At 39.3% G+C, this 16,570-nt stretch overlaps 2 protein-coding genes across 2 annotated transcripts; both read right to left on the bottom strand.

Moving 5' to 3' along the window:
- Positions 1–813: 813 nt before the first annotated feature.
- On the bottom strand, positions 814–8,522 carry LOC135651948 (3-oxoacyl-[acyl-carrier-protein] synthase II, chloroplastic-like). Its single transcript, XM_065172610.1, has 13 exons — positions 8,028–8,522; positions 7,200–7,405; positions 6,829–7,032; positions 6,543–6,653; positions 6,356–6,451; positions 6,232–6,277; positions 6,063–6,142; positions 5,648–5,716; positions 5,447–5,531; positions 5,192–5,346; positions 5,042–5,122; positions 1,429–1,488; positions 814–1,163 (listed from the first exon to the last, which is right to left on the bottom strand). The coding sequence occupies exons 1-13, from the start codon at positions 8,386–8,388 to the stop codon at positions 1,047–1,049; spliced, it is 1,671 nt and encodes a 556-aa protein (XP_065028682.1). The 5' UTR covers positions 8,389–8,522; the 3' UTR covers positions 814–1,046.
- Positions 8,523–13,192: 4,670 nt separating this feature from the next.
- On the bottom strand, positions 13,193–13,842 carry LOC135650869 (auxin-responsive protein SAUR78-like). Its single transcript, XM_065170515.1, has one exon. The coding sequence runs from the start codon at positions 13,687–13,689 to the stop codon at positions 13,306–13,308; it is 384 nt and encodes a 127-aa protein (XP_065026587.1). The 5' UTR covers positions 13,690–13,842; the 3' UTR covers positions 13,193–13,305.
- Positions 13,843–16,570: the final 2,728 nt, after the last annotated feature.

The following is a 16,570-nucleotide window of genomic DNA, read 5'->3' as shown; positions in this document are numbered from 1 at the left end:
ACTATTGCAGATAGATTGTCTGATGCAGAATAAAAAAGAGATAAAGATAGAGCCTGAATTAGTTGAGTGATTAAGTTGTAGTTTTCCGTTTTTCTATTTTATAATTGTTTTTCTGCCTTTTTTAAGTTCATCATATTTTTGAGAGATATTTGGGGTGGGGCATCAACAAAGTATGTCGTCGGTGCGCTCCATATTGTCGATCAAGCGGAGACATCAAACGATGGAAGCATATCGACTAAATACAACCCTTTCTGTTCCCAAGAGAGGCTACTATAAACCATTGGAAGTTGCAAGTCGCATGGCCGATCACGAAAAAAGGGACGTGTCTTACGGAGGGTGTGCTGTCGCCGCCGCCGCCACCACCACCACCACTGATTCCAAAAGGATAAGAAGTAGGATGACATTGTCACTTAAGAAGATGCCATTCCAAACAATATACGAACACTGGTGCCAAAATGGTACATGATGCATCCAAGTACCAAGTACCAGTTGTAAGATGGCAAATTCTTGAGCAGTAAGTGAGAGGTAAACAGATCCAATGAGTCGATCCATATCACCCAGCTTTCAGTTTGGTGGACAAACTGTTCTTTTAAGGCTGCAAGTCAGATTAATGGAACAACTAATCCTTCTTTCCTGGTAAGCCTTTCATCCAGTAAACTTCACAAGGACGAGAATAAAACAGTAAAGGAACAGCAGGAGAATCGAAATTTACCATTCACCAGATTTATAGGCCGATGTCTGACACCATTCCAATGTGGTCATATTGTTCGTGCTTCCTTCCCTGCTTGTGCTAGTTAAACTTTAGCACCACTGTTTAGCATCTCGGATGCATATACCGATTGAACAAATATTATGACGAACAATATTTGTTTTACAGGGGGAAAAAAACTGATCTATTCTTTCTTAAAACATGTGGAATCAGCGAATAATAATATCAGGAAAATTGATAAAACAAAAAAAAGAAAAAAGAAAAACTAGGGTACAGGGGGTATCTGATGCTGGCCTGCCATTTTCAAACATGTTTTTTTAGCACCACCATACCACTATTACTTGTAAGGTGCCAACAGGATAGATGAGTTGTGCCCACCGAACCCAAAGGAATTAGATACTGCTACCTTCACATCCAATCTTTCCTTTTTCGAACCTACTAGCAGATTCACATCCTGAATCAAATCGAACTCAACAGTTAATCTCTAGCAATATTAAAGAACCAAAAGAAAAAAACATATGACAACAAAAAAAGTCCCTAAGAGTTACTGTCGCTTGATCAGGCTTTTCATCTAACAGTCATCAAAACTAATCACCATACTGAAAAGTAGTAGTATATCTTTTGCTAGATTTTGTGACTGGCGGTGTGAAAGTTATTTTCAATGTGAACAAAGATATCAGTACTCACAGCAGAGGATAATTCAAGAGATGTGAACATACCACACTTTTCTCCGGGTTGTCCAAATTAATATTTGGATGGACCCACCGTGTTCGAATAGCCTGCACACAGGATGTGCCCCAGAGCTTAGCAAGTGATTGACTAATGTGAAAACAGATACAGGTGCATCATTCCTTTACATAAAATTAGAGATAGGTTGAGAGTAAATCAGAAAAAAAAACCCTCACATTAGTCAATCTCTCAACATAATTAATAAAAGTAAGTTTTGCAAGACTAATAAATCCTCATCTGCTTTGCAGGAAAATTTGCAGCATAGTATCAGTTCTTTTTCCCTATTACCTTACAAGTTTCAATTTTTTTTTTTATTTTCATGTTATTACTATATGTTTTTGTGTAAATCTAACTTTGATAGGATTATAATGTCTAGGCTAGGATTTAACAATACCGAGGTAAGATATTTAACACAACTTTAGATGCCCCAAAGAATTCTTTATGGTATATTTCCTATTATATGTCATACAACAGGAGGATTAAAATTTCAGTCTCATATCTATATAGATTGGCGTGTTGGATGAGTAACAGTACAGATCGGTACTGGTCGACACCCACCAACCAAATCGATAGAGAGAGAGAGAGAGAAGAGGAGATAGCAATGACAGAGGAAGCAAAAAGACAGTAAGATAAAAAGATGAGAAGACAAGGATGAGGCCGAGGCAGAACCAGAGGCATAGGAGGATGAGGAGAAAGAGAAAGAAGTGGTAGGATGTAAATAGGATTTAAAAAATTATATATTTGTTAGTACAGGCCTCGGACGATAGGTTATTGACTGATACAGTCGAGTATTGGTAATCTTACCACCCAATAAGTCTCGTATGGTAGGCAGGAAGCTCACAAGGTGGTAAACATTGTTTCGATGCAGCAAAATAGTCTTGTTTGTAGACTGGTCAACCATCAGATTGGTACAAACAAAATTTAAATCCATACACGGCCACCCACATCTGACACTAAATGAAAACGACTCCATATCATACTCAAAGATAAAAATACAGTTTCTCATATCAGTCAATTCTTAAACCATATGCTCGATCCATACTGGCATTAACCATGGCTTATCTAATGTTGGCTAAATTATCACTAGACATCACTCAGAATTGGGACCAATTCTAGCCAATTTTGGTCAACTCAAAAAAGGAAAGATAAGAGAGGTATGGAAGGAAGCCAAAAACTCATATGGTAGCCATAGGTGGAGGGGAAAATAGACAAACCACAAAAAAAGTCAAAACAGAACTTGTGGCTCTGACTATTTCACAGGAGAGATTGCTACTGTTCCATTAACACTTGAAATAGAGAAAGATGAAAGGAAAGGAGACGAAGATAGGTCATTAACTTCTTGAGGGAATTAGATGCTAGTGTCATCCTCTCAATAATGCATTGTGCAAAAAGTTCCTGATTCCAGGACAAGGCCAAGCATCTCGATAAGAAGTTTGGATGCGGATGAGGCAAGATGGCATTCAACATTCATATCTGAAATTGATAGCAACCAGATAAACCAGATAGTTAGACATTGTTTAACTACGCCTTAAATATCAAATAGCCATAAGATAGTTAAGCATTGTTCAGCTAAAACATCAAACAGCCATAAGCTATGAATAAGCAGTAAGCATCATCTATCACATGTTACATGATAGAACATAAACCAACTCTTGGATGTGAAAAGCCAAATTAAAATTAAACTAATAAAAAATCTAGGACTAAGATCTCATAGTTATAAATCAGTCTCGGCCAGCAATCATCATATACCCATTAGCTTCTATACTTTGTATCATCTTGTACTCCTTCCAAACCTAGGTAATCACCAAAATAGCTACATGACCTCTGAAATTCTTAAAAACAATAAATTTGATATTGACGGTTACCTCCTTTGCATGGTTTGCAGGATTGGCTGATCAACACATGATAATGCCAAAGACCAGACCAACTCAATACCGAAACCCTTAATGAAACAATGATAAACTGGAATCAGTTGCAACTAAATCACCCAAAACCAGTCACATTGGATTGACCTGGGTTCAAAATCAGTAATCCTGGCTAATTATGGAATGTTCAAAACTAGCTTCAGCAAGGATCAATTGGATCTTGGTTTCTGACATTATTGTTTCACAAATCAACACATGCACTAGTACTCTGTCTCTTTATTTCTAGGTAGTTATTTCCATTCACACTTTTACCAATTCACACAAGCTTGAGCTCCACCAACCTTTTTGTCCTGTACAATGCTCTTCTTGTCAACTACAGTTAAATAAGCCATACCATGTTTCTCTTTTTAACATTCCACTTTCCACTGATACCTGGACCTGATAATGCTTTCTCACCCCCATGACACTCATGTGTATGTGGCCTTTGCAATGCTGGAGAATTTAAGTTACATAATTAAAGCCCTGCCTTGAATAAGAGATCCCTCAAAGGCTTTTATACAAACCAATCTTGGAGCAACATGAAGGCCTTGTTCGACCAAATCCACCCTTCCATATCCATTAAGATTGCACTCTACTTATGTCTATGGTCTACAGTTCCATCTAATTTTGATGGACTCAAGATGATCAAATGACATCAAAATACATTATTGTTTGTATTGATCCTAACTTTATTTCTAACTTACAGGATAAACTAAATATGCTTCTGTATAGTGTCATCACTAAAAAGCCTGGTCCCCTCTACACAATCACTTTTAACACCAATGACAATCATTCAGAGTTTTCTACAACTCTGTATGCAACAGTTTGTTGAATCTGTTGCTCTGCTTTATCTACTTCTTCACCTATCAAGTGTGATTATCTGCATGAAATTTACTTTAATGCTGCCAACTTGGCAACAAACATGCTTATTCTGATCCTTAATCACTCAGAACACTATATAACTTTATTCTGCCCAGACATCAATAATATGTAAGCTTATTGGTCATATAAGCACTACGAACATGAAGGAGCGATCAGTTTGATAATCAGTTCACTACTCTAAAAGTGTTCTTTCCAATTTCTTGAATTCCTTTGTTTCTACTTTCTAACTTGTCTGATTTCATGTTCATCAAGTCGGCATATCATGCAAACCTCATCATTGCAAATCCAACCTAAACATCTAATTCCAAAGTTTCAAAAATTAACCAAATCTGGATTATGATAAGGATTTATCTTAAATTGTCCTCAAACACCCAATGGTTATCCATGTGATATTTCTTAATTTTGGTAATAATTCCTTGCGGAGTCAAGATTATAAAGAATTTTAGAAACATTAATAAATGATTTGATAAACCAACATATCCAATGACTGCAATGAAGCCTAATGAGTTAACCACACCTAGAATATGTAAGATTCACGCACATGTAAACAAGGTACTCTACCAATTGAGCTATAGTCCTTGTCACAAACATGTTAATGTATAGATAATTTCTTGTCAAGATGGATATTTCGTAATCCATAGCTCTCTGATCTATTTATTTTATTTACGCTCAACAGAACAGATTAGTATTGCTTAGAAATAATAGTCCGACTATTATCATCAAATGCCATGATAAGCATTTTGTGAGGATGAGAGATCAAAATTTGAGATACCCAGAAGCTAAACCCAGCAAGATAAAGAAAGCTAGAAATCATTACCTGTACAACAGCAACAGCTTCGACTGCACCAGCAGCACCCAACAGGTGACCAGTCATTGATTTTGTAGAATTCACCCTCAGCTGCAAAGTTTTTTAGTTAGTTAATAAGAAAAAAAAAGAAATAAGACAACATTAACTTTAATCACTAACCTCAGGGTTCTTGCCAAAACAACACATCAGAGCTTGATATTCTTTTAAATCACCAGAAAGTGTCGAAGTTGCATGAGCATTTACATAGTTAACATCCTCTCTGGATACTCCTGATTCTGATAGTGCCTTCTCGATGCAGAGAACAATGCCTGTCCCTGATTTATCAAAGGCCCATGTGATTGTTAAAAGAATTTAAAAAAAACAGATGCAATATAAATTTGTTTACAAACGTAATGTGCAGAAAAATTTTGTTACCTTCCGGATGTGGTTCGGTCATGTGGTAAGCATCACAGGTGAAGCTTCCTCCTAGAAACTCTGCATAGATTTCTGCTCCTCTTTGCTGCAGAAAATGAAAAAGAAAATAAAGAAAGAAATTAACAGGACAATTGCAAGAGAAAAAAAAAATACAAGTAAAGAGATGATCCTATGAATTTGACAATATGAACCTAGTTTAACCTTAGCATGGTCTAGTTCTTCCAAAAGTAGCACGCCAGCCCCTTCCCCCATAACAAATCCATCACGATCCTAATGATAATCAATCAAAAATAGATTAGTTTCATACCTCTAACATAGGAATAAAAATAGTAAACGGAGGAAACATCAAAAAATGATGCAGAGAGGTCCACACATGCTCAGTTAATTAAAGTATCTATTGTTCTCCTTTACTGACATTTTTCCACTTAAGATGGTTTCTTTCAGGGTCCCAACATGACTATTATCACCACACTGCAGCAATAAATGGTTTGTTTAAAATATTAAAACTTGATCAGCACCTATACGAAAAGCCAAATAGAGACATGCCGTCCAGTATCTTAAGATAGTCTTCAGTAACTTTGATGATAGAATAACAAGTTAAAGCAAAACTACGTACAACATCCCAAGGGCGTGAAGCTTTGGTGGGATCATTATTTCTTTGTGAAAGTGATCTGCATGCCACAAAACCGCCTAATCCTGCAAAACATTTAATGACCATGTAGTCACACATATGTGCTGTTGGTCACAATCATGAAAGGTTGCTGAATTAAAATGAGAATTCCAACCAATTGGTATGACTGCCGCATCAGATCCACCACAAAGCATCACATCCTACAATATTTAGAAAAAAATCACACAAGTTTCATGCTTCTGGTGGTAACTGACAGTGGGAAGAAGTGAACAACTTACAGCTTCACCTCGTATGATATGGTGTGCTGCATTTAGAATGCAGAAGTTGCTAGTTGCACATGCAGTTGAAATTGAATAATTTGGGCCCATCCACCCCTAAGGACAACAAGAACATGAACAATTAGTATGTCTCCAAGTACATAAAGTCATATTATCCTGATTTCCAAGAATATGTCATTTGGCAGACCAGATCCATTGCAAGCATTGCAGATCCCATATTCGTGGTCGCAAAGGGTACACAGAAGGGATTCATCTTCTTGTATGACACTCTCAAAGCTTCAATTGCATCATTAAACACCTACAATATGAAGCATTATGATAAGCATAAAACCGACAAAATATGGAAAGCCAATGGAATGTAAAAGAACAATACTAAATGTAAACAACTTCATTGAAGTGCCAAGTTTCACTATGTGGCTTGTGCTAAGTTTTGGAGCTTATCTATTCAGATATACGCTGAGGAGAACATGTACCTTCATCCCACCCATTGCAGACCCAATCAGCACACCACATCTTGTTTTCTCAAACTGGCTCATGACTTCTTCTGTGACCCCGCCATCTTCCAATGCTTTTTTGCCAGCAGTCAGTAAATAGAGCATGAACTTGTCCATCCGCTTTGACAGTTTCGGTGCCACCCACCCATCCGCCGAGAAAGATTTAATTTCCCCTGCAATTCTCTACAAAAGAGCCTGTTATTAGGAACTCTAATAAAAAAAGAATTCTTGCCATATTAAACTGAACCCACTGGCCAACCCATTCATCAAGAGTAGTTCATAAAGAAATTAAAATGGATTTTTTATTATCTCCAAACATCAATAGCAAGTTGCTCAGCAAAATAATATACCGTTGGAAAACTGGAGCAGTCGAACGTTTCAATCTCACTTATGCCACTGACACCCTCAAGGAGATTGTTGTAGAAGACATCCGGATCATGTCCTAGAGGAGTAACCACTCCCATGCCAGTCACAACAACCCTCCTCTTTTTTATATGCCTTTTCTTCTTCTCTGTAAGTTCCTTAGTTGGCTCCAAGGCGACTGCCATCACTTTTCCTGTTGCCCACAAACCATATTAGTGAAAACACAGAAATTTCCATAGACGAGAATCACTCATCACTTTGTAAGAAGATCCATATGTGATGCGACTCATCAATATGCAACAAAAGATTTTAGTTTTCCATGATCTGGACATAAAGCAACCCCCCGCCCATCGTCATAAAACCAAAATGAAGGAAACAATATTGCTAGAAGACATTGGTACCAAAAGGAACATTGGGTCATCAAGGACGAGGTGCAAATAAACTGAGTGCGCCAAGCCAACCAAAGGAGATACTTAAGTGTGGCTCCACATGCCATCCACAACAAACCAAGGAAACAGATCTTAAACTAGGATTCTTAAGCAGCAAAGGATTCTTCATGCAAGCAATGTGACACCACAATCTTGAACCCAAATCTCCATGCACAACAACTAATCACAAACCTAGATCTCGCAAACGAGAATACAGAGATTAGGAAAACATATCCAACAGATCAATAGAGTCAAGATTTATCCGACGGACAACAACAGCGGGTTAGGGAAAAAGACATCGAGATGAATCAGGGTTTAGTTACCAATAAACAAATCGATAAATCAGAAAGAAGACACCGAAACGGGGTTTTGCCGATTGCACACTACCAGAGACAGCGCGGGAGCGGGCGGTTCTCCGCCGCCATCGGTGGGCCTCCGCGTTCCACAGCCCAAAGAGAGACGAGAGGCCGCCGTCGCCGAAGAGAGGCGACGCGACGGCGCCGCGGAAGTCGGCGCAGGGTTCGAAGGCGAGGCAGGCACTCACGATGCCCTGGATCCCGGAGTTGCTGTTGGCGGAGATCAGCCGCCGCCTGGGGTGGGCGCGGCCTCCGCGGGTGGGGGCCGCCATCGTCGTCCACCTCCGGCCCGACTTGGGGGGGGGCGCCTGGTCGGAAGCGGCGGAGGAGGACATGCACGCCGCCGCGACAATCCACGTGCAAAGGGGCGACGCCACGGCCGCGCCCGCCATTGCAACGAGGGCTAGAAGGAGATGTACAGAGAGAGATCGACAAAAGGAAGAGAGAGAGAGAGAGAGAGAGAAAGAGAGGAGTGGTTGTGTGTAGAGTAATATAGGTATAGTTTAAGGAGCAGAAGTGGAGGAGGAGAGGTTGGAGATGGCGGAGCGAACCATCTTGCCAAGTGTGCATTGCGTACGTGATAAATAGAAATTATTATTATTATTATTATTATTATTATTATTGACTATTACTTACAATTTCTCTCTGGCAATGACAGGAAGAAATTGATAGATGATTGAAACAATTCTCTTTTTTAGTTAGATAAAAGGTAAAAAAAGAGTTTTTTTTTCTTTGTTCTAATAAGTAAAAATAGTTAGAAATAACAATTATGCAGAAAAGTGTTCCATAAAATTCTTCTTTCTGTTTAAAAATGTTTATCCATCAAACTAATCAACACATTCAAAAGGATTTTAATCTCCATAAATGAATGATCCAAGATAAATAAATATATATAATAAATAATAAATAATAATAATCAATAAAAATGGCTCGACCTTCCATTTTTTCCTTTCTCGTGCGTACCGAACCTTCTTCCCTATCATAATCATCAGAGTTTCACAAGTCATGATATTGACATTTGCTCATCTCACACTCTATACTCTCTATGCTTTGTTCCTAATCTTAGTTCTCGCTAAACATGTCAATGACTCCGTTCTAATGGACCCAACAAAAAGCTATGTTATTTTTGGATCTTAATGGTCACGAGTAACTAATGAAAAGATAAAAAAGGCATTTGATTTGATTCAACCACACGAAGACAAAATATTTAATTTCCAAGAGAATCAATAAATTCCAACATTTTCTTTGGGAAACTTCGCTATGTCCAAAGCTAAAAAATGCGTGGAGGAGAAGACACGAAAAGCCATGTTGAACACGATGGGGTTATCTGTATTGATTGGAAAAAGGAAGAGCTGCAAAGTCTCAAGAAGAAGTACACGTTTGTCATGCGCGAAAAAGAAAGCTTTGTTGTTGTATCTTCCTTCATTTTTTGTGTTTGGATCATCCTATGCTCCTTACATTTTTTTCCATAAAACTTTCTTTGGGTCTTTATATGAATTACATACAATTGTTAATTGCAAAAGAAATTCATTAGAGAATATTGCTTACCATAAATCAGCCATTCAATTGTGGGGATAAGTGAAAATAAACTTATATTCTTATATAGTAAGTGATAGGAGACCAATTAGTCTGTCTCGGTGCGAGGTATTGTCCGCTTTCGACGTATGAGTGCCAAAGGGTTTTATCTTTTCAGAGTCGGAGAACTCCAAAAAACACCTCTAAGGGTAAGGGAGGCTTGGCTGCCTTATGAGCGCTTGGCTCCCCCACTCCTTAATCGATGTGGGACTAAGTTGGCCCTATCAGGTTACCCCCCCTCGTAGGGAGCCAAGGGCTCAAGGGGGTTGGGCCGCTCGGGCCCTCCTTCTAGCGTCAATCAGTTCGTGAGAACAACTTTATGCCGTGGCCTCGGGACCGACGCGGCTTGTGTCGGGTCCGAATGACGAGGGGATCTCGTTATTGCTGAGGTGGCTGGTCACACGAATCAGATCGCGTCGGAGTTCGTTGGGGCGTTCCGTAGAGAAGTCCTCCTCTGCTCCGCGTCCCGTGGGGGGGCTAACCTCGTCTTCTCACCTGCACACAGGTTGGGTCCGAAGCTCGGCCCAACCCCTCCGATGATCAAGTTAGTGATGTGAAGTGGTCTGTTTGCGTGTGTTTTTTCCCCCTCCCCTTGCCCCTCTCAAGAGCGGGGTTTTTATAGGGTGATTTACCGTGTTTGATGTGCCTGCTTGCAAGGGGCAGGTAGCGTTTGACACTGGCACTGGCGTAGCGTGAAGGATCGAGTCTGAGCAGATCGTTAATGGGCTTCGATCTGCGTTCTGATTCGTTTGACCAGGTTCCGCCGAGTTCGATTGAGGTATGAGGCGTCGTCTGGGACAACTGACATCAGCCCGGGTTTTGTCACCGTTTATTACCCTCGTCACTAAGTAAGCTAAGCTAGAAGGAGCATTTATTATAATTCCTCTTATCTTACTCTTTTCCACTTTATCTTCCAACTCTTCTCATCTCCTCTTGTCCTTTATGTGTTTTTGAGTCACTCTCCAAAGAGAGCCTTAATTTGTCATTGCTTTATATGCACAAGAAATTGAAGCGGTGACGAAGACAGTCATCTGTCTTCCTCTTCACTCATCGTCTACTTCTCCGGTCATTAACTATTAGAGCTCGTTGGTTGGTTGCATAAAATGAAGTATAGTAGCTTTATCTATGATTAGAAGCCCTTTCTTTTGGGGTCAAAAGAATTGGTGAAAGCAATGATGGGTTGGTTATTAGCAAAACCTTCTTAATGGTGAATAGGGAGTGACATCATACGATCCAACTTTGTCAAATGCAAATCAATGAATTAAACTCTTCTTTTGTTCTTCCAATAGATCAATGTTTTCTCTTTTAAATTAAATTAAGGCACTAAATTAGGTTATTGATCACCTTGACAATATCATGAATGGAACTCTCATATATTTTAGGTTAGATACTCATTTAAGAGGATGTAAGTAAAATTCGTAATATTTTTTAATTATTTGTTTATAGGTGAATTCTAATTTGAGTATCTTCAAAGAGGTTTCGAATATATTAACATCCGATCTTTTATTTAGTAAATTCATTGTGAATGAGTAATTTTTTTTAGAATACTTTGATCCATTTCGACAATAATTTAGGTTTACTCCCGGAAAGTGTCAATAAAAGCTACAGTTATTTTATATTTTAAACTCTTTTTAAAAAATAATTTGGAATCTAAAATAAATACAAATTTTTTCTATTGGGTACATTTTTTGTTTTGTGGGGGTGGTGTTAAAATAAATAAAGCTAACATATATTTATTTTACTTTTGTTGTCAGTGACTTTAAATTATTATTATTTTTAAAGCACTTTTTTGTATTGTACTTTAAAATATTAAACTCTTTTATGAGAAAAATTGATTATTTTTTCTTTATATATAAGATTGCAATTCTAACTTTATATATATATATAAATAAATATTTATTTTTGAGATATTTTTTCTTAGTTGCGTCATTCGGGGCCAACCAATGATGCTCGTAACATTCTAATTGGATATGGCGCATTGGACTCTACAAACAAGTTGGGCCGAAGCCCACGACACAACAATAAATGGGCCGACCTGCCGTGACCCAAGTCGCGTCCGTAGGTCTCGGAAGACTCGACCTTCTCCATATACCCACCTCCGAAACCTTCGTGTCTTTTGTCGTTAACAAAGTTGTGTTCCTTTTCCTCTTCCATCCATTTCTTACGTTTTGGAAAACTGACTTATCCTAAATTCACAGTTTCCTTAAAAAATAATAATTTTCATTATATTAAACAATGCAAACATATAATATTTTCATCAACTATGGAATAGTGCATTAACCGGTAGCATGTCAGCCTTCTTGAATTGCTTCTATACCAAAGAAGAATGAATTTTTCATGTAAATATTGTTTTGTGGTTTGATTATTTTTTTTTTGTCACTTACTGAATTAATGATGTGTGCCTCGTAATTTCTTTTTTTTAATAAAAGATAAATATTAAGGATGGAATTCAAGCTATGAACTTACGATAGACTATCAAAATATTTATCTCTCACAATCTCATTGTTTGTGGCTTTCGATTGGATTTAGACATCTTTTTCCCAAGTCAATTGGATTTTAACATGAGTTGTACGAGTCACGTATGCATCTAAACCTCTCCGAATGAATCCAAACATATGCCAACAATCCGTCCATTGTTAGGGCACGCTCATCATGTCCCTAAAAGCCAGCCAAAACTCTCCCTTCGTTTCCCATCACGGATGATGCTGCTTCCCTCGTCAAATATTAAGGTTCAGTGCGTCCACCGATCCGCTCCACCCTATGTGTCCTCGGAAACAACAATGGTTTAGATCATGCATGCGATTTGATGCAGCCCACGAGGAAAAGCTCCTCCCTATCAACTCCACTGCAGGAACCCTACCATCAGGTACGTTGAAGCCACAGAAAAGCAACCAAGCCATGTGTAACATTTCAGTGTTTTCAGGTGGTCCAGATGAGCTTTTTGTGTTACGTCGTCGAACCTGAGGTCATGCTTTGTCCCTGTGTGCCCGATCGACGTGAGACGTTGAAGCCCAGAAGGTGAGGAGGATGCATTCACGTCGGAATGGTAGAACAGGTTTGACGAACTGCTATAATCGTATGTGCTTCTATTACCACACACACTCTCTCTCTCTCTCTCTCTCTCTCTTTCCTCTTACACTCCCTTGAATTATTAACCCGCTTTACGTTGTTCATCAAGTGTAGGTTGTCAGAAGGCAATGTTCTCCACGCCCACACCTGCACATGGGTGGTCCTCTTATCAGAAGGAGACCCTGCAACGACTGACCTCACAGTCTTCGCACATAAGCAGCAGGACTTGATGGAGACTAATAGCGATAGAGAGAGAGAGAGAGAGAGAGAGAGAGAGAGAGAGAGAGAGAGAGAGAGAGAGAGAGAGGCTTTAATCAGCAAGAAGAGTTGAAGGAACTGCTGCGTTCTACGCCGAATTAGCTCCGGAGAACGTAGTGGTGATGTGATCGGTATTCAATGGACGGAGTAAGCTGCTCGATTTGGTAACCACATCGGAGGAAGGAGGAGGAGAAGAGAGTAAAAGACTACCCATGTTGACATTACAAATTACATTAACATGGAGATGGAAAGATATCCAACCTTCATGTTTTGAACAGGTTAGTTCATTTGCTTTTATTTTTGCCTCGCTCGTTAATAGACAGAGAATTAAACGACACATCTCACGTTAACTTACATGAATACATTTAATGCGGATGCGTGCATGCGAATCGATCAAACCACTGTCCTCAGCAGGTGTAGTACTCCACGAGCTCGTCGACAGAATCGGGCTGCAGGTCGGCGTTCACGAGCATCCAGAGGAGGTGCTCGAACAGCACCACCTCGCAGCCAACCACTGTGGCGGCGCCGCCGCTGCTGTCACCGTCTGCGTGACGCTGGGCGATGATCTGGAAGAGAGGGTGGTCGATCACGTCGGAGCTAATGAGGTACCGCCTTCGCGACTTACCTACGTAGACCAGGTGGAGCCCGTCACCCTGCTTGTCGCCGCCGTCCACGGAGGCCACCCGGCACGCGGCGTCGCTCGAGGGGCCAGCGGCGGCGGGACGGTGATGAGAGGAGTGCGGCCGGTGCTTGAGCATGTCCTTAAGCTTCCGTAGCAGCTTCCCGGCCATTTGCTCGGCTTTTTGGGCCGGGGAGCGGCGGAAAGGAAGGCTTGGGCGATACTGAGGTCCAGAATGGGCGAGGGAACGAGGCCGGCCAGCAATAGGTAATGCTATCGATGGCAGTGATGTGTCTTAAAAGAAGTGATCGAATCGCAAGCACCAATAAAAGGTATTAGCGCAATTTAAATTATATTAAATATTTTATTAATGAGATAAACTTAAAATTCTTGTGGCCTCTTATTGTGCATAGTTATTTATTATTATTATTTTCTTGTTTTTTTTTCCAAAAAATATTTTCATTATAGACACTCAAATTCAAATAATTAATTGGATATATATAGAACAAGACTCGTAGCAGACGAATAAGACTTGGGACTCAAGCTCCTGACTAATCTAATCTAGATTAAGACTCTTAATTCATATAAACTAAGGACAATAACATTGTCCTTAACAGGCTAACACATGTTCTTGGAGTGTCGGAAGTGCATGTGGATTTGATGGGAATGCTAATGTCTTCTATTAGGTCTTTTCGGCTACTCATGATCCGTTAAAATCCGATTAGATATTGGTTAATTGGATTTGAGGGGGATACTAATAACAAAGACGGGAAATACTTGAATATGTTAGTAATATCATATCAGATGTTTTTTCTGGCACTCACATCTGTCCAGTCCTATTTGAGATGAGTAAAAATAAAAATATATATGTAAATGTATCTATCTATATAACTAATAAGATTTGATAACAGATATATTAGATGTCTTATATTTCTTAAAATCTTTATTGTTTTATTTTTAACCCACATTTCTTAGACCTCAGCATATTAGTTGTTTGTATTAGAAAGATCTCAGAAGACTAGTCTCGTATATCAATCAGAGTTCCCCGTGTTGTTTTCTCTCCAGACAGTACCTGAGTAGCTTCAGTGTATCTCTCCCCGTTTCTCATGAGAACAAAACGAGCTTCTCGTCTCTTGATGACACACTTCTCATCGGCAGCCACTTGATGAGTTGAAACTACGTGCAGGAGAAGCTCTAGTGGCAATGAAGAACAAGACGAAAGGAGCTGCAGATATCTTCTGCCGTGGGATATAGCCAGCGGGGAACGATAGGACTCATCCACACCGAGTGAAACACCGCGCACGGGCGGAGGTGTGGTGGCCATGGCTACGCCCCAAAAGTCGTGCCACTTTAGAGATGCTCTTTACTTTATTGGGGTTTGTGGCGCCCGAGAATGGATCGCCCGCCTCGTCCTCCTCCTCGTCGCCACTGTCTCTATCCACAGTCCCCACCTCCTGGTGTTCCTGTCTTCACCAGGGTACAAAAGCTAGTGGGGGAACACGCTCTTCTTCTTCTTCTCCTCGCGCAAAGTAGGCGATTCACGACGTGTTTGCCAGGGATGCCGACGGCTCCCGAGTTGCAGAAGAACAATCAAACTCAGCTCGACTCGGCTGATGTTACAGATACGTCACTCGATACATTGCATCAGGTAAATTATTTTTATATGCTCGATTGCGACCATTTAAATAGGACATTTGTTTTCCCTGAATTATTATTGCCTCGGCTCTGCTGTCGTCTGAACCCTTGACTGATAATCCCATTCAGCCAATCGATGCGTGACACGTCGAGCGGTGATGTTGACCCCGTCTCTCGGGTCAGACCTGGACGACTAAACAACATCTAAGGCGAGGAACACGTGCGACCGATTTACAAGTTGGCCTTGCACATTCTGGAAGCTTCTTCGACACTCGCGGTGTTTGACAAAGTCAGAAGCTGATCGAACTGTTTCGCAACGCCGGTTTACTTCCGGCTCGGTCCGAATGTAACAAAATGGCTCGGTCGGCCCATGCATGCAGACCGGTGGTTGATCCCGTGGAGGAATTAGAGTTGTGTTGGACTTGTTTATTTTCATGCGTTGCATGAGTTTGATTCCATTAGAATTAATATGTGATAGGTAGTCAAGTGAACGCAGAATATAAAAAGTATGGGAAAGGGTTTATATATATAATAAGCTCAAAGTGATCAATGAACAAGAAAGGGAAATAGATATAATGACCCCAGAGAGTGGTGGTATATATATATATATATATGTCCTTTTAAATATATGTATATGTGTGTATAATATATCAAGCTACAGTATTATTCAAAGTTTTATATAAATTATATTATAAATATCAAGATTAATTATAGATTATTCTCTGGACTTATTAGTATCATGGCCCTTATTCTTAAAAAAAATTAAAAATTTATAATTCTAAAAATAAAAAAATAAATTTATTTATTTATTTTGATATCTTCAGTTGTATTAGCGAAAAATATAATATGAGACACCACGTGCAAAAGTGATGGATAAAAATATAATTTTTATATAATTTTTATTTTTAATAATTTTTATCAATAAAATAGATAATTTCAACATCTCATATATTAGAAAATGAGAAGGATGTTGAAATTATATTTTTCATTAATGTAACTGACGATATTAGAGTAAATAAAATTATTTATTATATTTTTAAAATTATAGAGATCTTAATATAAAATTTTTAAATATAAAAATTATGATGCTAAATAGGGTCCGGGATATTATGTAATTAGTTCTAAACAACTCATTTAGCCTAACCCCTACCAATATATGATTCAAACTACCAAATTTGCTTGGAAAAGCTAATATAAGAGTATTTTAATATGAATAATTTTGATGCCTCGTGTCGCACGAACGTGATTAGGTTCCAAGATCTCGATTAATCTCACGAACAATACTTTATAGCCTTGTATCAAACCACAAAAGCCAATCTGCGTGTCTTCATCCTTATGGCGATGAAGCCAACGTGTGGAAGCTACCACATTGGTCATGCGAGTCACATGAAGCCTAAAATGACAAGCTATTGCATATA

Source organism: Musa acuminata, chromosome BXJ3-10 (genome assembly GCF_036884655.1).
Source record: "Musa acuminata AAA Group cultivar baxijiao chromosome BXJ3-10, Cavendish_Baxijiao_AAA, whole genome shotgun sequence".
Lineage (NCBI taxonomy): Eukaryota > Viridiplantae > Streptophyta > Magnoliopsida > Zingiberales > Musaceae > Musa > Musa acuminata.
Note: the sequence above shows the minus strand (reverse complement) of the source record. Positions and strands in the feature narration are given on the sequence as shown.

Excerpts from the sequence above, each read along its gene's own strand:
- LOC135650869 (XM_065170515.1), bottom strand. The coding sequence starts at position 13,689 with ATGGCCGGGAAGCTGCTACGGAAGCTTAAGGACATGCTCAAGCACCGG.
- LOC135651948 (XM_065172610.1), bottom strand. The coding sequence starts at position 8,388 with ATGGCGGGCGCGGCCGTGGCGTCGCCCCTTTGCACGTGGATTGTCGCG. Across the intron at positions 6,654-6,828 it reads CTGCAATGGGTGGGATGAAG|GTGTTTAATGATGCAATTGA; the intron begins GTACATGTTCTC and ends TTCATATTGTAG. Across the intron at positions 5,347-5,446 it reads GACCGAACCACATCCGGAAG|GGACAGGCATTGTTCTCTGC; the intron begins GTAACAAAATTT and ends TTGATAAATCAG.